This window comes from Xenopus tropicalis, chromosome 2, assembly GCF_000004195.4.
Source record: "Xenopus tropicalis strain Nigerian chromosome 2, UCB_Xtro_10.0, whole genome shotgun sequence".
NCBI lineage: Eukaryota > Metazoa > Chordata > Amphibia > Anura > Pipidae > Xenopus > Xenopus tropicalis.
In genome coordinates this window covers 152,990,164-153,014,299 of record NC_030678.2, presented here as the reverse complement: position 1 = coordinate 153,014,299, position 24,136 = coordinate 152,990,164, and the positions used below count along the sequence as shown (strand labels likewise).

At 41.0% G+C, this 24,136-nt stretch overlaps 1 protein-coding gene across 1 annotated transcript; it reads left to right on the top strand.

Annotated features, from left to right (window-relative positions):
• Positions 1 to 930: 930 nt before the first annotated feature.
• kl (klotho) lies at positions 931 to 23,514 on the top strand. Its single transcript, XM_002934021.5, has 5 exons — positions 931 to 1,751; positions 14,818 to 15,328; positions 16,708 to 16,976; positions 18,008 to 19,124; positions 21,211 to 23,514. Exons 1-5 carry the CDS (start codon positions 1,023 to 1,025, stop codon positions 21,546 to 21,548), a joined length of 2,964 nt encoding a protein of 987 aa, XP_002934067.1. The 5' UTR covers positions 931 to 1,022; the 3' UTR covers positions 21,549 to 23,514.
• Positions 23,515 to 24,136: the final 622 nt, after the last annotated feature.

The following is a 24,136-nucleotide window of genomic DNA, read 5'->3' as shown; positions in this document are numbered from 1 at the left end:
ATGGGCAGCAATTCACTATAAATGCATGTTATTATCTTGTCCCTACATCATGACAGCACTGGTCCTGTATCCAGTGGTACTTTATTGCATATAGATGCTGCTATAGGTGCTTAGAGAAGCAGATTTGCCTTACTGCCCCTAAACACCAGCAACTAAAAGTCATGAGAGATGAGGTTCTGCAGCATCTCCAGCCCTTCCTGCTTTGGGGGGGGGGCATGCAATCATTAGGATGCAATCATCAGAACTCCCCCCTCATTTCATTAAGGCCCTGTACACTGATAGGGTTTAAACAATGTGCACAGAAAATCCTGTGTGCAGTATGTGGGTCCCAGGCTGGCTTTCTTGTGAACATGAACATTTTCTGTGTTTGTGTCATATAATTAACATTGAAGTTAGTAGTTAGGCAGGTTATATATAGGCATTATGGTTGAACGTGATGGACGTATGTCTTTTTTCAACCCAACTTACTATGTTACTATGTTACTATAACATAACTAATTCCAGTCATGCTTTGCTAAGTCTAAAGCCTAGCTGCCCTGTATGGCATTTTCCTCTCCACCCAAAGAGGTTCTGCAGCAGCTACAGTCAATATTGGGCAGTAACAAGACAAAATACACAGATGAAGCCTAGCCTTACTATATACATTGGCCACAGGTGCAGCCCCTTCTCCCCTATACCTGCAGCTCTCAGAGGGAATGTAGTTGGACCCTATTAATAAGTACCCACATGTGTGACTATTCTGGGTGCTATAATAGGCAGTAATATGGTGAGTGCAGGTTTGGCCAGTGCAGTCGGTGCATCTGAGCAGTGAGTAGCAGTGTGCAGCCGAGCAGTGACTGTACAGAAGGCAGACGACCCAATGGCTAATAATTAGCCGCCCCGCCCTCCCCGGTACAGGGGACAGCTCTCTGGCTGCCAGGAGCCACGATAAATTGAGCTGAAGGCGCTGATACCCAGCAGGAGCGCTGCTACGAGCGTTAGATCAGCTGTGAGGGCGCAGGATATTCCCAGCCGGCTGCGCTATGAGACCGGGCGCTTTAGCGCTGCTGTGGGCGGCTGCTTGGGGCTGCGCGCTTTGCGCTCTGTGCGGGAATGCCGAAAAGAACGTATGGAGCAGGTTTGCGCAGCTCCCTTTCCCCCAGGATAACCTGTTCCTCTATGGCACCTTCCCCCCGAACTTCATGTGGTCTGTAGGGACAGCCGCTTACCAGGTGGAGGGAGGCTGGGAACAGAATGGCAAAGCCCCTTCTATCTGGGATACTTTCTGCCACAAGAGCGGGCAATTAGATGCCACTGGGGATGTGGCAAGTGACAGTTACAACAACCTCTTCAGGGACACAGAAGCTCTGAAAAGCCTGGGAGTCACTCACTACAGGTTCTCCATCTCTTGGCCGAGGCTCTTTCCAAATGGCACCGAATCAGCTCCAAACGAAGCTGGACTTTCCTATTATCGGAATCTGATTCTCAGGCTGAAGGAGCTCAGGATCGAGCCGGTAGTCACTCTGTACCACTGGGATTTGCCACAGAGGCTGCAAGATGTCTATGGTGGCTGGGTCAGTGAGTCCATGGTGGGCATCTTCAGAGACTATGCTGAGGCTTGCTTTAGGCTTCTGGGGGATGAAGTGAAGTATTGGATCACTATTGACAATCCCTATGTGGTGGCATGGCAGGGCTACGCTACTGGCAAAGTGCCACCTGGCATCAAAGGCGACAAAGTGATGGGTTATAGAGCTGGGCACAATATTATAAAGGTAAGAATATGGATTGTGTTGAACCAGAGTTGTATGTACCAATAATCATTCAAATAATACATATAACTACTTTCTAGGTTATAAAGCTAACCCCTAATGCTAAGCTGTTGCTGGGAAATTAAATAGCTGGTTATCAATTGGGTGGTTGTTCATGAAAAAGTGGTCATGCCTGGGATATCACTGGCACACTTACACTTAGGCAGGGGTAGAACAGCATTTAGGGACTTATTGGGGAGGGGGTGAAGATTTAAATGGGAGTTGTAGCTTGAGGGTTATTGGTTGGGTGTCCCTTATTAATGTAATTATTTGTGCCAACTTATGATTTTACCCTGTGATTAATATATATATATATATTTACTATGGGCACAAGGTACAACTGGCACTTCAGCACTTGCTGCTATAGCCATGGTAAGGTAGTCTTTAAACCCCAAATGTAATAAAAGGCACTAAGTTTGCCCAGGAGCAGTAACCCATAGCAACCAATAAGATGGTTGCTTTTCAAAAGGTTACCAGTAAATTCTACCTGCTGATTGGTTGCTGTAAGTTACTGCTCTTGGGCGAACTTCTTTTATTACATAACCCCATATTGTATAATAACCCTGTTACAGTGAGTCCTCGGTGGCTATGAAGTATTGTGTAGCAATAGGAATGACATTCCCAACAGCAGACTGGTGCTCTAATGGCAGTCGGTTACTATGGCGGCTTCACTGCCTATGTGGTTTAATGTGATATACATAGGGATAATAATGCATATTTTACAATATAGGTCACCAAGGAGTGCCAAGATCATATAAAAGGCACAGGCTGTAGGCAGAGTTGCTTTTATACAAGTTAAGGGACTTACAATTTCCTTGTTTTTTTAAAGAGGAAATTTACCTTTACACTAACGAGGTTATAGAATGGACTATTCCTAACAACCTTTCATCTTGTTTTCTTTTCAACTTTCAGAAAGGGGTCACTGACCCCATGAGCCAAGAAACTGTGTCTCTGCGAGGCTACAATTTTATTGTTACTGTTACTTTCTATTACTTATCTTTCTGTTCAGCCCCTCTCCTAGTCATGTCCAAGTCTATCACTAGCATTACTGCCTGGGCTAGATTGGGCCCTGGCACCAGCTGCAGAAAACCCAAACTGGATAGAGTTGCTGAAGAAAAAGATAAATAAAATAATAAACACAGGTTGAATCAATGAGGCCAAAGGCATCATTTTGTTACCAGTAATAACTGATGACATCACTGAGCTCTGATAATAACTGATGATGACATCATTAAACTCAGTTTATAAACTCTGGGGATTAGGCTGTAGGCCGTGGCATTTTATAAAAGACACAAAACTTGCTGGTGGTGCCCTCTCTGCGTGCCCATAGTTACCTCTGTTTCTGATGCCACTAAGCAGTGCAAGTGCAGAATGTGCCCCTTACAAGGATATTATATAGGGCGGTAAATCATAAGGCTCAGCACAGTAGGAACCTATGCAATATAAAGTATGGATTTGCTTTTAATTATAAACAAATCCATTTATTGTGCCTCAATCACTGTACTAATGTCTTTTCAAGCCCTGGCGTTGCTGAGGTGAATGACCTTGGCAACCACGGGAACACTAGATATTTTTATTGCTGTTATACTTTTATTGCATAACATATAAAGATGGAATGGGGGAGGCGGGTAAGGAGTAGGAGTAGGGCCATACGAAGGCAAACTGGGCGCGCTTACTATTTATATATGAGAAACATGTTCATATGTGGCTAATGTACTATGCAGCTCATTCCTTAATTTGCTATGTACTAACGCAACCCCCCCTCTCATGGTGCACATTCCCACTCGTGGGCAAACTCAGGGGGCAGGGGTTGCAGTCAGGCGCCAGCGTGTAACAGGTAGATGTGCAGTGTTTCTTTAAGTATAGATTATGCCTATAGAATAGTGAGAATGACCCCTGTAGAATAGACTAATGCAGCATAGCGCAATGTCCCCATCATTTACAACTGGATAATCCCTGGGCAGTTTATACTAAACAATAGCCCCAGTGACCCAGGCCCAGTCAAGACATTGATCCTGTCTTATGACACTGCAAAAATATTGCCCCTGATTATACAGTGACCCCCCCCCCCCCCACAGTTAATGTGTCAGCACAGTGACCCCACCAAATTGTATTGGAAAAACAGTGGCCTTCGGGAGGCCCTACCATATCATACTGACATAATAATTACACCAGCATGTTATACTACTAGAACAGTGCCCCCCAGCAGTCTATACTGGTATAACAGTTGTGCCAACAGGTTATACTAGAACCCACCAAGGAAGCCCTGGACGTAACTCCTCCATAAGGCAGATATCTGTTCACCCCAAGTGCTATGTTCCTTGCATCTAATGTAACACAGTGGCCACAACCGACCTTTATTAGCGGAATGTGCAAGTGCAGAAAAGACAGCATTGTCACAAGTCTGTCATTGTCCTGCGCCTTAGTGTTACTTTCCACAATATGCTACTGTTTCCTACCTCTCATTTTCCCCTTGCCATCCTGCCATTCAGTTCCCTTTCTGTTGGCTGAACAATGGGCACACTGACGGACCCACCCAACCGATATCTGGTCAAAAATTAGCCACATATGGATCAGGTTAAAAAAAACCTCATCAGAGCAATCACCACATTGGCTAATTGATGAAGCCCTCGCCCTGATGGTCTTTATCCCCATCGTTGTGGTCCGGTCATTTGGCCCTAGGGCCAGGGATCAGTCAGATATTATCCACCCCGAGGTGCGCATATCTAAGAAAAATGTGCTCATTGGCTGAACTCACCAAACAAGCCGATCTTTTAGGTGGGGCATTTTTCATATTTCTTTTTTTTAAATGATTTGCGTTTTTTGGCGAAAATATATTTCATCATTTATTATGGGTCAAAACAAACTTAAAAGTAAAATAAATATACCATCTAAAAGCTGTTGAGGTCGCATGGAAGCGGTCCTAGTCAAATTGTAACAATCTGTATTTATTTTGTGGTTTAAGAGGTTTTCGTGTTTTTTTCAATCGCACAACAATTCTTAGAAACAAGAAAAACTTTATATTTTTGCATTTTTTCCAGTTCCACATTTTTTTTGTCATGGTTTTTAATAAATGACTAGACATTCGTGCTTTTTTAAAGTTTAGTCATAGTAGAAAAAAAACACAAAAATTACAGGAACAAAAGTTTAATAAATCTGCCCCAACATGTATGGCCAGCGTAACCCCCAGGTGTCACAACCAAATCCTCCCATCTTGAGTGCTACTTCTAAACATGGTGTGGCAATGTTGTAAAATCAAATTTTATTGGATAATTCGGAGGCCCTTTGATCATTTAAAAAGACATTATGGGCATGGAAAGTCAGTCAGCACACAGAAGACTTGTTATGATTTGCAGCAATTGTCCGGCCAGGGGTGTTATGTATCATTGTGGCAGATTCTGGCAGTAAGGAGTTGTAAAAAGACACACGGGTACAATTTCCCAGGCTGCTATCCTGTTGCACTTTGTGTGTGTGATTCTGCGCTGTAACAAAAGGAGACATCTGATTGGTTAGAGTGACTAAGGAGGGACAGACATTGCCAATGTTATAGCACTTACAGGAGGTGATGTAGCTGCAAAATTGGTTTCAGCTTCAGTAAACAATGCCAACCAGTCTGGATGTAACATTTAGTGATCTATATGAAAGCACACATCTGATTGGTTGCTAAGTGTTATTAGGCTTTGGGAACATTTTTAAAATTGCTGCAACATGCTATAGATAAAAATGTTGGCCAGGGTTACGGTACTGTACCTATACTTGCTTGGCCATGCCCCTTACAGCCAGCCCCTTTCCCAGGAAGCACCCCCTTTCCTTTAGCTTTTGAGTCCCACCAGAAACCATACATATCATAGCACCTGCATAGCATCTGATTCTCAGGTCAGAATATCCTCACTTTGTTCTCTTCCATTTTCTCTACCTTTCTTTCTGCTCTTCATTTCAGTTCTTTGGCCCCTTCCTTCTTTTCCTTTCTCGCCTCATTCTCTTCTCCCCCAATCTCCCCCTTTCTTTCTCTGCCCCTCAATGTTTTTTTCTTTGATAATAGAGAATAAAGTTGGAACAGACATAAAAGTGTAACTTGCTCAGTGAACAGGACTTAAGTTTTCTTGGTGACCTGGAGGGTGAGTGATAAGAACAACTGCAGGAGAAACATCCAAGGCAATGGCTGAGACAAAGAGAATAGACAACCAGCCAGGGAAGCCCTCCAGCAGAACTAAATCTACACCAAATCTATTTACAATCTGAACAGAAAGAAGTTCATTTTTAGTTGTGGAACAACTGGGGGAGTTCAACTCCCTCTCCCCATGGGACGTGGCTTTAATAACAGAACTATTTTCTTTTGCACTTGTTTGATCCAGCAGTACAGTAAATGTGTATTACAGGGGCAGTTATATGCAGGTTATATGCAGTTCTTACACCCACCCAAGTACAGTAGGATGACCTTCCAGGTATAACCCAGGTCCTTATGACTTTACATGACTGCCCCAGAGAATATACATATGAAGGGCTGTTGGCTGATAACAATCATGTAGCCGAATGATTCAGTTCAGGTCAGTTCTCTCCAGTTTGGGTTCACTCCATACAATGTAAGTGGGATATTAAATATCTGCTGTGTTTATAGTGGCAGCCTCACAGAACTGCATGGAAACAATGCAATGCTGCTGTATTTTTCAGGAAATATCCAAAATCAGGATTTAGTTTGGGGTTTTCTAGCACTTTGTGCAGGATTCAGATTGAGCCAAATTCTGAGGGGCAGATTTATCAAAATGTGAGATTAAAAGTCACCATAGAAAAATTCACCCACTTTTTATTCATTCCTATGGGATTTTAGAAGCATATTTATTAAATGGTGATTGACTAAATGACCATAGGAACAAATAGAAAGTGGGTGAATTTAAGGCCCTTGGGCTTCATTCTGAATAGCAAAGCCAATGCCCGCAGGCCCTTGGGCTTCATTCTGAATAGCAAAGCCTATGCCCGCAGGCCCTTGGGCTTCATTCTGAATAGCAAAGCCTATGCCCGCAGGTCCTTGGGCTTCATTCTGAATAGCAAAGCCTATGCCCGCAGGCCCTTGGGCTTCATTCTGAATAGCAAAGCCTATGCCCGCAGGCCCTTGGGCTTCATTCTGAATAGCAAAGCCTATGCCCGCAGGCCCTTGGGCTTCATTCTGAATAGCAAAGCCTATGCCCGCAGGCCCTTGGGCTTCATTCTGAATAGCAAAGCCTATGCCCGCAGGCCCTTGGGCTTCATTCTTAATAGCAAAGCCTATGCCCGCAGGCCCTTGGGCTTCATTCTGAATAGCAAAGCCTATGCCCGCAGGCCCTTGGGCTTCATTCTGAATAGCAAAGCCTATGCCCACAGGCCCTTGCTGCACTTTACCCAATTGTAAATGGCTCCTCAGATATCATAGGGAGACCATTTAATTAGAGTCTATTGGTATGATTTTATTGTTGCTAATAACTAATGTGGCCAAGTAAATGTAATCAAAGTGTGATATGAATTAACAGCAATTTCTTCCAAGAAACATTGTGCCATATTTTTAACCTACTACTAGCGGTGAGCAAATTTTTTCGAGAGGCATGGGTTTGCAGCGAATTTCCGCATTTTGCCATTGGCGAATTGTTTCCATGCAAATTTGCCGTAGGAAAAATTTGACGCGCATCAAAAAAGTTGTGGTTGCGTCAAATTGGGCCTGTTTGCATCAAAATGGGAGTGTTCACGGCAAAATGGGCGTAGATGCGTCAAAATAGGTGTGGCCATGACAAAAAAAGGAGTGCAACAAAAAAAAAAACACGTGGGTGACAAACGCATTTCACGGATTTTCTGCCATATCGTGAATTTTCCTGTTTTTTCGCAAATTTTTCAGTGAAGCGAAATGGGACAGATTCGCTCATCACTATCTACAACTCTTGGGGGGGATTTACTAACATTAGATTTTTTTTTCACAAATCGTATTTTTTTGCACCAAAATACGATTTTGAGATTTTTGAGATTTTTTCATGAGATCATGGAGAAGTCAGAGACAGATTGTCCTTTTTACAAGTAAAAGATCTTTCTTTGATTCGTGGTTTCAGAGATTTTAAGGGTCTTTTGCTGGATATTCGGTGCCCAGGATAAGCTATAATTTTATATTTGTCCGTTTAAGGGACCGAAATGAATCTGTACTTTTACCTGAGTTCTGTTTTCCCCCTGATTGTTTTCATTTGCTAATTTAAAAAAGCCAAGCGGTCAGTGAGAGTAGGGCAAATCTGATTTAATTGCTATAACATTCCAGTATAGTTATGCTAAGGCGATTTCTTTCTGACAGCAGGTCCAGGCACGTTACTCATAAATATGAATGTTTGGGGGGAAAATTCCAGGTTTGTAACAAACTATTATAAACTGTAACTATATTTAATGTGCCCTTTGTAATGCGCAGTGTTTTTGTTTCATTGCATCAGTGCAGATATACATGAACATGTGTATATACATGGACCAAAGCAGCATTAATGCCTATAACAGTGCTGGGCTTCTCAGTGAACATATCCCTGGATAGACTAGTAGACTTGACACTGTGGTCACAAGGGGCCTTTATGAAATATTATCTCTTTCAGTGCTTTTTATTCTGTCCTGATATTTGCTATTGGCTGGGGTTAGTAGAAGGAGGCAGGGATAAAGGCCAAGCTTAGAGAGAATGTAAATTATAATACATTATATTACAATATATATTACATATGCAATTCTAATATTTATGTAATGAATTCCCTGTTGTGAAGTACAAGTACATAGTAGCCAATATATGGTGTAAATGTGCAGCAGGTGTAGAGGGGAAAGAATAGGAATGATGGAAGTAATGTGCCGCAGAAGGATAGAATAGGACAGTAGAACAGAAGGAGCCGGGCTCAGCTGAAAATTGGAGAAATCGGTAAAAATCTGCTTTTCCCGTGGCAGCAGATAGCAGCCCTTCGGTTTATTGCAATATTAACAGGTTAGCTCTGTTTTATCTGTAATTCTATAACTTTCAGATGCCACAGGCAAAATAAAAGATTAATCATCAACACATTTTACAGTGTACTGTGTAATTGCCAGTAACTCAGCTTTCAAAACATATTAAATGCTTATTCTAGTTTTGACTATAAACAATATGGGTGCTCTGTATTTACGGAGCTTGCATGGTCCTGGTAGCTGGGGCCATACTTTCAGGCCAAACATCCACCCTTTAAAAATCACAAAGTATTCACCTGAGGCTACTGGAATGATTAGAGAGGCTGGCATCCTCCCATGTGACTCTAGCCAATGAAACATTACAGTAAATAGGACTAATAAATATTTCCTGGAATGGTGATGCCACATACTGGCAGATGAGCATGGGCAGCTTGGTAAAAAGCTATTACAGAACTATTATGGTGCAAACAAGCCTATTAATTGCTGCTATTCACAAGTAAAAATAGTGAATAAAACAATAAACATAATCAATGACATTCTAAAATCCAGTATATATACGGAATAATGTACCCCCTACTGTAAAATATAAGGATATTATAAGTCACTGAGGAGTTCCATGATCATATAAAAGCACAAGGCCGGGTACTTTATTTATTATTATTATTAACATTTATTTATAAAGCGCCAACATATTCCGCAGCGCTGTTATAATACACAAGTGAATTATGAGACAGAAACTACATGATTAGGCACCAACTATAACTGATGACATCATTAAGCACAATTTATAAGGATATAATTCACAGGATAGTCATGGCTCTTATGTATTATATGTATCTATATAGATATATAGGTATAGGATCTGCTATCTGGAAACCCATTATCCAGATTTCCTTTTTCTCTATAATGTAAATAATAAAACAGTACCTTGTATTTGATCCCAACTATAATATAATGAATCCTTATTGGAGGCAAAACAATCCTATTGGGTTTAAATAATATTCAAATTATTTTTTAGCAGGTATTAAGGTATGGAGATCCAAATTACAGAAAGACCCCTTATCAGGAAAACCCCAGTTCCCAAGCATTCTGGATAACAGGTCCCATAATATATGTAAAGGGCACTCAACAATCACTTAAAAATGCCTGGAGGCTGTCAAATAGTTCATTAGCAACATAAGGGAATTGGCACAGCACTCCAGGACTTCGAAAATAGCAAGAATTATTTATTTGTGCAAAATCCATTTTTACTTTTGCACAAATAAACAGTTCTGGCTATTTTTGAAGTCCTGGGAGTGCTGTTCCAATTCCTTTATATTTATAAATACATACAGAATGAGCTGACAGAATAGGGTGATACATGATGACAGCAATAATATAACTTTGATGAGGACAGAAGCTACAGTAGATAGTTTGCCTGGAGCCTATGGTGCCCATACAGGCCAACCCTCACTATACAGGGGTGTTGGTAGGAATACCTAGTTGTACCCAGGTGATAGCACTGCTAAAAGCTAAAATCTGTCTAAATTATTAAATAAAAGGGTTTTTAATAAAAATTCTGGAATTACTGACGCCATGAAACAGGATTTCCAATGGACTTGTATATTAGAGTTTCATTTTACATTTTGATGCAGAGCCATACAGTTGCAGGATAAACAGAGCCCTGGTAATAAATAAACCTCTTCTATAGGGTGTATTAGTTAAAGAGTGCAACAATAGGCTTCCAAAAATCCCACAGAAATGAACAGGTGGAAGAATTTCACTCTGGTCTTTAATAAATTGGTCTTGTTTGAGATCTTATTATGTCTGCCTGCAAATTAAAGTTGCAATTTATACATGTATATTTATTATAGCACTATCTAACTGGTTGAAGGAAAAGTAACCCTAAAAATGAAAATTCCTGGACTGGGATTCAACATATACATACATACATACTGGCATTTCCAGTACACAGCCCCCTACAGACCCAATAGTGACTGTCTATGGCATCTTACCCAGCACCAGTACACCACCTGGTGTATTGTATTCAGTGAAGCCTTGAGGTGGGCATTTAATGGCTGTCTCTCCACGGTGTTCATCCAATTTACCCATGCTTTGAATGGATGGTTATTGAATATGTGGCCAGGCTAGAATTCTATTGTTCTGTACAGCACTGCAGGAAGTGAAGAGAAGCTGATGCTTCATGTTTCCAGCGACCCAAAAGAATTGTAGGATGGACTCCAACATGAGATACATATACAGATAGTTAACAGTATTAAAATTGGCTTAACTGCCATGCCAAATATTTGCTTGTATGGCTAGCTTTATCTGCCCCAAAAGTCATATCAGAAACGTTGCAAGTCTACTTAGATACAAGTGTTACACTTTCTGGTGGCAAATTTGAAAATTAAAAAAAAAACAGACATTATATTTAAGGGAACTTTATTTCTGGTGTCATTGGTGCTTTAATGTGCTCTGGCACCATACACAAGCTGGGCTGGTTTTGCAAATGAATAAGAACGTTTGGACTTTGCCAAGAATTTATACTTGCAGTTAAGAGCAGTGACTGTCATCAAAATGTACTGAGCTCTAACTCAAGGTTGGTGCCATATAATAGGGGTCATTGCTACAGTGGCTACGTTTAACCAGGCACCCTATGGGCTGATCCAGAGAAAGGTAAATAAACACCCAGCAGACCTGTAACTCATGGTCTATTAGTAACTGAAAGCAATCACATGATTTTTCAGACCTGACTAGTTATTGCAACCTGCTGACTGGTTGCTATTGGTTACTAGACCTGGGCAGTCTTTGTAGCTGTTTCTGCATTACCCCCATAAGTCTATTTGTATACATGAAACATATGGAATACATACAAATGCTGACAGATATGTGAATAATCTGACCTTATTTTTGCAGAATTGCCTTAATGAGCATTATATGATTATTTAGAAATAATAGAAATAACTTGTGCGCTTAATGCTCAATTAATTGTTTAATGATTAGTTATGAATATGTTAAGGAGATTTTCTTTATTTGTGTTAGTGATTAACACAGACCAACAGTTGGCTTTCTTCTGATCCTGCCTTGTTTATTCATTAATGTACCATCCATGCCAAAAACCTGACTCTGGTGTATCAGCCGAATGTTTCATTTGCAATAAATTCCTTAGGCGTTTGAGTTAAATAGCAGACTCAGTGTCAGAGTTAAGCATTTCAGCCTTATGTGGCATAATCATTTTTCAGGCCCCCTTAAAACATTAAAGATAAAAAAATACATAAAACATCATTGCCCTGAAAGTAGCTGAATTGTTGCCGCTCTCTACATTCCATTTTGTTCAGCAGGGGTGGGCAAGGGGGGGCACCATTATGATTTAAATATTTTTTAGGATTTATGTGATACTGAAATGATTGGTGGTCAGTATGACCTTAGTACCATCCCAACAGGCTGTGTGGGTCAAGGAAAGGCACATTCCAGCCTAGAATAAAATCTGACTTCTTGCATGGAGATCAGATGGCATGGAGTTGGGCTGTTCCGCCTAAGAGATGATTGTGAATGGTTTTCCCTATAATTGGTCTGGCCAGGGCAGAGTTGCAGGCTTCTATTACATAACATGCTTGGGTCAGTGCAACGTTGGCAGGAATGCAATGGATTGAGATAACCCTTCCATTTGAACTACAATGCATCTAGTCGGATCAGAACCACTTCAATGATGCACATCTTACCAAGGGTACCCTCTCCCTATGCTATTTATTTGCTTCTGGTGTATATCAGCTTAACAGAAAAAACTTTAGCAAGTAGTTTGGGCTGTAAAGCATATGTACTGGTACTGGCAGAGGTTTTCCTTTCAATGACTAGGACACAGCATGGGCACCAGTCTCTTCTCAGTCAATGCCCTTTTCTAGTGGCTCTACTTTGCACTTCATTCCAGGACCCTTGTTAATTAATTGCATTAATGTAGCAAGTGGACATGTGCCCATCTATGTGCCCTTCTATCTTCTATGTTACTGGATTAAGGGCAGGGATGGTAGTTCATGGAGATAAATGCCATCCAGTAATAATGGCAAACAGAGTGCTCAGGGTAAAGTATGGCTTTGAGGCAGAGTCTGGGGAGTAAAACAGCAGGGCACGATGGATTACCTAAGGCCAAAGCCTTATCTGCCTAATGCCTAATTCTGGCTCAGCACAACCCATAAGCAGTGAGACACAGAGCAGGGGGCCACATAAGGGCACCCGGGGGCTGGATGGAGAGCCTGTTGCCTGTGCTAGTGGTAACGTTAGTTCCTTTGCCACGATCCTCGCTGTTGCCATGAGGCTTTCCTTTACGCTTAACTGAAATTTGCTGATAAATGAAATTTACAGATCACCATGCCTGCAAACTATATTTAAACTGCTAACATTACCGTGTCAGCTCACAGCCGAGGCACCGCATCTCTAATTGGATAAATATAAAATAAGAAAAATTGGGGAAAAAATGCTCAGCTCTGCTACAAAAAAAGAATATGTTTAAATTATATTTAAATCCTAAAGTATTTAATTCCTATAAGTAGGATTCTAACCTATACACAACACTGCTATGCCCACATATGTAAAGCTGAAAAGGTAAAAAACAGAAAATAGAAGATAAAGGTTGTATTGGATAAGTGTAGTATTAAAATAAAGTAATTGGAGATTGATAACAAATATTATTACTTTAATGCCAGTTTACCCCATGACGCAATTAAATAGTTTTGGTAAGAATTTATTACATATATTTATATCCTCTAGAGTCTAGACACTCAGCCTTCACTGGGAGTCAGGGTAGAATGCATAGCCATTTTGTTTTATTGTTAGATTTACCCTAAATTTTTACCCTCACCAGTCTGTGGCTGAGCATAGTGCAGATTAAAGTGTTTCTTCGCCTTTTAACGTTTAGTATGATGTACACAATGATGTGCTGAGACAATTTGCAATTGGTTTTCATTTTTTATTACTTTTTTTTTTTCAGTTATTTCGTTTTTTGTTCAGCAGCTCTCTAGTTTGGAATTTCAGCAGCTATCTGGTTGTTATAGTTCAAGTTAACCTAGCAACCAGGCAGAGGTATGAATGAGAGACTGGAATATGAATAAAAGGGGGCCTGAATAAAAAGATAAGGAATAAAAAGTAACAATAATAAAACTGTAAGCTCACAGAGCAATTGTTTTTTAGCTGCTGAGAAACCCCCATTTTAAACTGGAAAGATGAAAAAGAGAAAGGCAGATCATTCAAAAACTATTAAACTATTAAATTATCAATAATAACCAAAGTTGCTAGGAATAGGACATTCCTATAACATAGTACAAATTAACTGAAAGGTGACCTGTGAGCAGACCGCCATGTAGAGTGTCTCTCTTTATATATTTGCTATGTAGCTCATGTCAAAACACATGTTGGAGCCCATAGTGGAACTATTACTGTACCTATTGCCAGAGGTGACATCAGGCAACCAAGCAGTCTTCCAACCAACCAGTCCTCCAACCAGTGCTGCATTCATTTTGCTCTTGTATTTTGTATTTTGTGACCAATAGCACAGGGGATACAAGGTGCTGTGTGTAATTGCCAATTAGCTTGATTAAAGGTCTTATGTGACCTGAAACGTTGCTGCTGTTGTTGTTTGCCCCAAAAAACTTTGCAATAAAGGCATTTTAATCTACAAAGACAAGAGGTGCTGTTCCTGTTCTTCTGTACCAGCATATGCCGATGGAAAGTGGCCATTGGGGAACCTGCACTACTTCTAACTAATCACAAGGCTTGGTGCTGACTACTACTCTCCATTTCATGTGACCAATAGGACAGGTACAGAGTGAATGCTATGGCCACTGGCAAAATACTTATTGTGGCATTATTATGGGGTGCCCTGGGGGGGGGGGGTCTACATGTTGGACTTGTTTTTCTGGACCTTAAAGTAGAGCTTTAATAGAAAAATGTTGTTAGGTATTCATAGCAGCTAAAGCTATAGTTTGGTGCCTTGTAATAGACTGATTGAAATTGATTGCTTTTGATAACTACACTGTGATTTGAATAAATCATCCTCAGAATATAGATACATATTCACCAAATCTCTGTACTGTAAGACCATGGTGTAACCGGCAATGTGTTTGTGCCTCTCCCACAGGCTCACGCTGCAGTTTGGCACCTCTACGATAAGAAATTCCGTCCACAGCAAGGCGGTCAGATTTCCATAGCCCTCGCTTCTCACTGGATAAACCCTGTCAATATGACAAGTCATGATATTGGGGACTGCCAGAAGTCTCTAGACTTTGCCTTGGGATGGTTCGCCAAACCAATATTCATAGATGGGGACTACCCTCAAACTATGAAAAACAATCTTTCTTCCCTCCTCCCAGAATTTTCAGACCAGGAGAAGAAGTTGAATAAAGGCACCGCCGACTTCTTTTCTCTCTCTTTTGGGCCTAATCTGAGTTTCCAAATGTTAGACCCGGATATGAAGTTTCGGCAAGTGGAATCCACGAGCCTGCGGAAAATCCTGTACTGGATAAATGAGCAGTACAACAAACCAAGGATCTTTATTGTGGAAAATAGCTGGTTTCTCTCTGGGAACACTAAAAGGGAGGATGCAAAGTATATGTATTATCTGAAGAAATTTGTCATGGAAACGTTAAAAGGTAAAATTAGCAAATCAGTATTACTGAAATCATCTTTATGATTATTGATTGTTGGTGGTGCTGCTCATTATGTGATCATCAGAGAGGCCTGTAGGCCACACACAGGAATCTTAGTAACCTGTAAAAGCACATGGATTAACTGCGTCTATTGCACCCTTATACAAATGCACAAGCACCCCTCAACCACTGATCAGCCAATGTCTTTTTACTTCATTGCTGTAGGAGCACACCTCTAGACCATGGTAAGGCTGGTCCCCTTGTGGGCACTGGTGAAGCGGTAGGTGTGACCCCAAATGCCAAAAAGCATGAATTTAAAGTCAGCAAGCTGATGTTTTAGCTTTCCACAAAATAATCTACAGCAGCCTGACCATGTTTTCATATATATGATGTGAATGGTGAACAAACTTTTTAAAGGATAATAATAATCTGCAATATTCCAAGTTAAATAGGCTCCACAAAGGTTATTGCTCTGGTGTCTTGTTAACTAGTTTGCCCATGTGTCCCATCCCATAGGAGCACATGTTGGACAGAGCAGAAACATCTGCCCAAAGTGGCTTTCTTCCAGCATTAAGTAAGATATTACTATTATAGTAGAATAGAATATATCTTTATTGTCATTGTCACATAGTAAACGAGATTTTAAATTTAGTAAAAAACGAGATTTAGATTTAGTAAAAAACAAGAAAAAACATAGTAAAAAACAAGATTTTAGTAAAGTATAAAGGCATAATCAGTGGAACTTACCAAACATTTATCTTACAGATGCAGATAACATATTAAAGCAAATAATTAAAATAAAAAATGTATTGTACTTTGCTTGTAAAAGACAATTTCCCCTGAAGTTGGGGTTTTATTTGGATGAGTGCATCGTATCTCACCTTAGGGCTGCCATGAGAGGCCTCGTCTCTATTATGGGGCTGGTCAGATGTGATGGTCCAGATCTAGAGACCCCAAAAGAGTTTGGGCCTGGAGTTTGGGGTGGATTGGGTGTATGTTTTAGCATAGCAGGGTGTGCCCAAGTTCAACATGGAAGCGGTCTATTCTGATATTTTATTTATACTTAGCTGGGCCCTAGGCAGGCTGTGTTCTAATAATCAGGGGCCCTTATTGGTGAGAATTCTAACAACTAAGCAGTATGGCACCCCATCATTTCTTGTATATGTGTATTCTCACCTGCACTCCTCTTTTATAATTCCATTTCCCTGGATACCCAGCACGTTATTATCATGTGATCCAGTGCAATCAAACTAGTTATGGGACTCATTTGATTTTCAGGCACTTTGCCATTAATTAAACCACTGTCAACTGTTCCAACATTAAGACTTTGTAAAGCCAATTGTTTAACTGTTTTATCTCTCCTATCATTTTGTCCATTTCAGCAATTAAATATGATGGAGTTAAAGTTATTGGTTACACAGCTTGGTCCCTGATGGATGGATTTGAGTGGCTCAGAGAATATACCATAAGGCGTGGACTGTTCTATGTAGATTTCACCAGTCATAACAAGAAGTTGATGCCCAAATCCTCAGCACTGTTTTATCAGCAGCTTATTAAGATGAATGGATTTCCCCCTCTGCCAGAGAACCAACCAGTGGAAGGAACATTTCCATGTGATTTTGCTTGGGGCACCTCAGCCTACAGAATCCATGTAAGTTAGACACTAGGGTTATTTATGAATGCAGCTACAAACTAAATGGGTGCAGTCATTGCACCTATTGATGCCGTTTATTAAAGATACTTCTTTTCAAACACACTCCTTGCATAGTTGCTCTAAAGCTGAACAAGGGGGGGGCGGGGCTGATGGCATCACGGGTGGGGCAGTGAAGCTTGGGGTGGGCATAATGACATCAGCTGCAAGTACAATAATATCAGGTGGAGGTATGACATTGGGGTGGGGTTATTGTAGCACTGAATTTCTGTCCAGTTTTCTCAATATTTTAAACCAGGCAAAACATTTGAACTGGCCAGCCCTTTATAAAACTGTAATGTCCAGTTCAAAACCGGATGGGTGTCAGCCTTAGTTCTGTCTATATTCTGCATGTTAAAAGTATGTGATCAATTATACAGGTTATTGTTCCAGTTTCAAAAGGTTGAACACCGAGCAGACAGCTGAGATCTGAGCAGGTCTAAGGGTGGCCATACACATAGCAATTTCAATCTTTTATGCGACCATTCGTGGCAGGAAAGATCGTTCCTACCCTCCACTGATGTTCAGGGCTGAATCGTCAGATATGGAGGTAGAAACAATAGGAATTCTACTTCCACCTGCTGATTCAGCCCTGACCGAATATTTTGCTTCAATGGCGCCCGATCAAAATCTTTTAACCTGCCCGATCGACGAGTCGACCGATATCCACAGCCTTTAGCGATGTCGGCGCCTCGTCAAGCTGCCATACACACACCGAATAGCGCACAAAACGAGGTTTTATACGATATTATCTGGGTGTGTATGGCTGGCTTAAGACAAACCAAACTGGGTCAAAACCAAAGAGGTGACAACCCTACCTATGGATTTTTATGTAGAGGTCAGAGACATGGTTTTGTGCCTCTTTTGATTGTATCTGGGGTCTCAGTAAATGACCGCTAATGAGTTTTTGTTGCATAAATATTTGATAATGAACTTATTTTTGTTACTTAGTGAATGCAAATATGCTGTTCAATGTCTATTTTCCCTTGTAGATAGATACCACTCCCTCCCAGTTTAATGATCCTAATGTGTATGTATGGGACATGAACAAAACAAAAGGCCTCACTAAAGTGGAAGGAATTACAGTGCCGAAGAGGAAAACTCAATGTGTTGACTTTGCTTCTATAAGGCAACAAATCTCTATGCTCCGTGAGATACATATCACTCATTTCTACTTTGCACTAAAGTGGGCGGCAATCCTTCCTCTTGGAAACCTGAGTCTAATTCACCACAAGGTCTTGCACTACTATCAGTGCTTTGTGAGTGAGTTGGTTCGGGTGAATATCACTCCAGTAGTGGCCCTGTGGCAGCCTCTCGCTGAGAACCAAGGCCTACCCATTGACTTGGCTAAAAATGGAGGATGGGTGAACTACCACACTGTCAGTGCCTTTGTTGAGTATGCAAGACTTTGCTTTAAAGAACTTGGCAATTACGTGGGCATGTGGATAACCATGAATGAACCCTCTATGAGAAATCTCACCTATGCTGCCGGCCATAACCTTCTAAAAGCCCATGCACTAGCCTGGCATCTGTACGACAGAGACTTCAGGAAAGCACAGAAAGGGCAAATATCTATTGCTGTCCAAGCGGATTGGGTGGAACCAGCATCCCCTTTCTCTAAGAACGATAAAGAGACCAGCAGAAGGATTTTGGAATTTGAAATTGGCCGTTTGTCCGACCCCATTTTTCTCAGTGGAGATTACCCAAAAGTGATGCGGGATTGGCTGGCGCCAAGAAACAACCTTGATGTGTTTGAGTTTTATTTGCCTTCATTTACCGAGGAGGAAAAAAATTTGATTCAAGGGACTTTTGATTTTTTTGCTTTGAGCCATTTCACCACCGAACTTGTCCAGTGGGAGAAAGAAGATGTGGCCAAGTACGATCACAGACTGGAAGTTCAGTTTATCACAGACAGCACATGGGTGCACTCCCCTAACAAATACGCTGTCGTTCCTTGGGGGTTACGGAAAGTTTTGAACTGGGTTAAATCCAAATATGGCGACGTTCCAATTTACATCTTAGCAAATGGCATTGATGACGCTCACAGTCCCATGCAAGATAAGCTGAGAGTGTATTACTTGCAGAACTACATTAATGAGGCTTTGAAAGGTAAGAACATTGGTGTTTGTATTGTCATTTAGTTGTGACACTGTGTTTTCTTCTTTCATGATTATTGTTAACGTCTTTTTTCCTCATCTCATTTCTCAATTCAGTAGCATATGGCTAATTATATTACATGAGGCAGCAGGTTTTTGGGGATTCTATGAAGGGAAAAAGAACTATAGAAATATATTGTCGCAAAGTATGAAAAAGTAGCGCAAATTAACAAAAAAGTCGCAAAAAATACGCACAGTACGAAAACTTCGTACTATGATGAATGTGCCCCAAAATGTATCAAAAGAAGAAATAAAACTATTTTATAGGTTTGGCAGCTGACAGATTCCTAGACTTGTATATTTTACTGGACTAGCTAGGCCAGGTATACCAATGAGCAGAACTGGTCAGTCTGTGAAATAGATGGTTCCTGAACTTGATATTGAGAGTAAAAATACAGATAACGGTTTATCACTGGCAAACACTCCAATAATAATTATTTCATTACATGATCGACACTTTATAAATAACTCTTTTCAGATGGGGATTGTCTATGAGGCCTACATTACAGGGCACTCAACCATCAGGCATCTCACAAGGCATTTTTTGCTTTCAGGTTGCCAGGTTACTGGAAGACATATCAAACATAATCCATTAACTTTTTCTTTATTAACCATCTACTAATCTGGTAATATTATAATCACCTTAAGCAGGGAATTAATATAACATTTTCACTGGCATTAAAAGCCTTAAGTAAGGCCCCCTATGAGTGAAACAACAAGGCAAATGTTAGAATGGATCTTTAGGGTACAGTGTAATATCATCTGTACATATTATTGGTTGGCCTGTGTGACTCCTGATATGATAAGCCCGTAGTCACTGGATATTGGGGTAACCTTTACTTGTAACCTCAGAGTGCATCAAGGGCTCATAACAGACATTTCAGATAGACTTTTGTAATCTTCTCTGAAACGATTCCCCTTTCCAGTCTTTGATATTCTCCTCATGACTTAGTCCTATTAAAGCTCTTGTTTTGTCCAACATTTCCCAGCAGGGGCACAAATACTGTTTAGTGTTTCCAGACAACAAGTCTGATTTGCACAATGAGTGACTGATCTCTATTTATTGAGCTAAAGGAGGCTGTGTGGGTCCGTAACCTGCCCTCCTCCCGGCTTGCAATAATGTCTAGTGGATAACGCTTTTCTTGAATGTTAATATTTTTTTCTCACCTAATTATTCCATACATGCCTGTGATACATCGGGAGGTCTAAAGTCACGCAATCTACCTTTGAGGATTTCAATAAACGGCTTTATTATGTTTTGCCTTAAGGGTACAAAATATGAGCAATTTTAGAGAGTTAAGGTTGCCATACATGGGCCAATAACAGCTGCCAGGGGGCCAAGTCAGCAATTTATCAGCCCGTGTATGGGGCCATCAGATGGGCCAACCTGACCGATATCTGCCCAAAAATTGGCCAGCTGTTCATTGGGCAGGTTAAAAATCCCACCGGGGTGAGGAGCACAAAAGAGCATTGATGTGGTCCTCACCCTAATGGCCTACATCCCACCGCTGTGATTCAGTTGTTTGGCCTCAGGACCAAATGAATTGATCAAGGGATCATGTTTATCAGCATCATGCAGGACTACTGATCCCATTCTCTGTTTCAAGACTTTCCTGATTTTACCATTACTTTTCTAACAGCAGTGAACCCTAATGTTCAGCATGAGTGGAATGAATGGGAGTTGTGCAAAACATACATTTAGCCTATTGATTTATATCTTGAAAAATCTTGCTAAACAGAGCAAATAGGGAAACTGAAGCTACTCCATGTTTGGACCTTGCGAGGTATATAATTAGATTCCCAATATACAGCTCCATCCCTTCCTACTTCATTGGGACTGTTTTGTTTTACAGATAAGGAGGAATCTAGTATGCAGGGGGATTATCCCCCTTATTGGAAGGCCACATTCAGCGCAGGTTTCCCCACCTGGACATCCTTGTTATAGACTTCTCTGAGATTTGCTAAACCTGTATCTTTGTGTCTTTTGCTACAAAATTGCTTGACAACTAAATAATAACTGCTTTCCTATTGTTCTTCAGCAATCCTCCATGATGGCGTCAACCTACGTGGATATTTTGCTTATTCCTTTAATGACAGAATGGACCCTAGATATGGCCTGTACGCTTACGCTGCCAATCGCTTCGCTCCTAAGCTGTCCATGAAACATTATCAAGAAATCATAGACAATAACGGTTTCCCAAACCCCGAGATGCCAGCCGTCTCGTGCCCCGTGGAGCTGGTCCCATGTTCAGACTGCCACTTCTTTCAAACCAGAAAATATCTGCTGGCATTTGTAGCTTTTATATTTATTGTTCTAATTGTGTCTGTTTTTATGATCACGTATTATTCAAGAAAAGGTAAAAGGCGATACAAGTAGTGACCCTGTTTCAGATGTGACACACGCATTTCGCACAATCACATGTAATTGTCCTTTTTGCTGAAGGAAGGGCAAGCAAAATAATGGTTCATCCTTTTGGTACCAGATTCATTATGCATCACAATCTTCTGCTGGCTGGCCTGGCCTCCAGTGGGATCAACCAGAGCCCCTTTTGCACTGCCGGATACTGTGAACCATTGTGTAGGAGAGTTATATGCTGGGGGGGCCATGAGCTGCTTTGTAGAAATCTATTTTTTTTAATTCCCTTGTAATGTCTAGAACTTTTATATGGAAACCTCTTGCACTATTTAATCAAAGCATTTGATTGGATCAGACTGAATGACAGTGGTAGGGAAATACACAGTAAATGGCAGCTTTCATTAACATGTAACCGTCACAAATCGCCAACATTTTTAGTAAGTAAACATGAAGCATAGTACATACTGAAGGATTTCCTCTGTACCCAGTACAAAAGGCAATAAGACTGAAGTGCCAACAAGTTAAGATTTTATCACTGTCACATATGTTGCAGTGGGTTGGGTACCCCTGGGTAGGATATTCAGATGCAGCTATTGACGTGGGTTGAATTGTGGGCCTTATCTATTTTTCTTATATTATCTTACCTATATTATCTATATTTTACTCCTTTAAAACTTTTTTCTACCCCCACCCACTTTAGTTTGCCACAACAGCACTTTCTATTTAATGGTGGTCAGTGGGTCGCAGATCATGTTGCAAATAAAGCAGCTATGGGCCAAAGCAAGTAAAAATTCAGGTTGTGGGCCACGGGTCTGGGTCCGGTTTGTGCCTCAAAAATTGGTTCTGTGCAGGACTCTAACCTATGGCAAATCCAAATCCCAGGGGGAGGATCGGGAGCCTATAACAGTCACCTATGGACTCGGGCCTGGCCCTCAGCTACTCCGTGCCACCAGGACATACCGCATGAGAATCCAGTGACTGGGGCAAGTGAGGGAGCTAAACATAAGGAGCTGGTAAGGACAGAACTAGACTAGTCAGAGAGGCCAGGTCAGTACAAGGGAACCAGGAACCACAAAACAGCAACAGGAATCAGAGCACCCAGGAACAAGCAAGCTTGACATACAATGGGCAGAGAGTGAGTACAGAACAGGGGGTTATATAGGCAGGCTGATGGTCAAGCTCCTGTGGACAGATTAATAACAGCTGAACAAGCAGTGCCTACCCAAAACCTCAAAGACACTAAAGCAGCAAACCAGGGCTTTAGCCGTCTGCCTATACTGAACATAGTAGTCTATAGAGGTATAGCCAGGGGCTTTCTGGGGGTCTATGCCACGGCCTTTTGGATGCAATTGCGCTTTCTGCACTAGCAGAGCCAAAATTCTGATTTAAAAATCTGAATTTCGACTCTTTAAGTTACCAGGAGCGGCTTTTTGCCACGCTTGGTAACTTGCGGGCTGCTACAACCTGAGGCGAGTTTCTCAACCCCCGCGTATAGCAGTCTGTACTGCAGGAAGCTACAATCACCTGGTGAGGGGGTTGTGATTCTTATTGACTCACCTCGCCTAATACCCAACCTGGCACAGAGCCCAAGGCCTAGAGGCCTAGCAACTTCAGCTGACTCTTATGGCTTTGTATATAGAGGGTTGCCACCTTACAATTGTTTCGGCTTTCTTCCCTATTGATAACATAGGCGTCAAGCATAATTTTTACCCCACCAGGCAGATATGCAGGCTCACATACTAAGGTCACCGCCCAAGACTGTAAATTTTACCTTTCCTTTTGCAGGCCTTAAACTTAAACGAGAACTTAAACCTAAAAAGAGTATCGCTAAAAATTTGATTTTTATATAGTGAACTTACCAACCCAGAGGTTCATCAGCACTAATCTAATCTAAGCACAGGAGCTCCCCATTTTGGACCTTCTGGGGGCTGCCTTCAGTCCAGCTATACACTGTGTATATATATATATATATATTTTTTTTTTTATTGCAGATATATTGTTAAAACCAACGTTTCGGTCCTTGTTAGGACCTTTCTCAAGATCCTTGAGAAAGGTCCTAACAAGGACCGAAACGTTGGTTTTAACAATATATCTGCAATAAAAAAATTTTTGATGAAACATTGAAGGGTGTGCTGGCCACAGATGATTATTTTCTATACATACATAATTTTGGCTAAGCACCCCGCAGAATATTGAGCCTTGGAGTGCGGACACCATTTGGATTGATATATATATATATATATATATACAATACAACACATTCCAGTAAGAACATTGTCATGTAACTGAGCTAAATATATTTATTAAGGATATACCGAATGCCAAAGAGAATGAATGACTGTGAGAGGTGGTTCATCTACCAATGCCAAGAAAAGTAGAATCTAGAATTGCCACCTTAACCATCAAAATTGAAACACAGCCTGCTTGGCTATTGGCAATGAATGCAGGTGCATTCTACAGACAGAAATGCTTTCTGCCATGGAATATACATCTAAATGAATTTTTTATAAACCCTGCAGGTTTGTGGATTATGTACGTGTACTTGGAGGGGAGGTGGGAAGCTTTAATTAAACATGGCTCATTAGTCGCCTACACACAACACTAAGGGG

Bases quoted from the DNA above. Each gene is read 5' to 3' on its own strand.
- kl (XM_002934021.5), top strand. From the start codon at position 1,023: ATGAGACCGGGCGCTTTAGCGCTGCTGTGGGCGGCTGCTTGGGGCTGC. The intron at 15,329-16,707 runs GTAAAATTAGCA...TGTCCATTTCAG, and splicing joins TGTCATGGAAACGTTAAAAG to CAATTAAATATGATGGAGTT. The intron at 19,125-21,210 runs GTAAGAACATTG...ATTGTTCTTCAG, and splicing joins CATTAATGAGGCTTTGAAAG to CAATCCTCCATGATGGCGTC.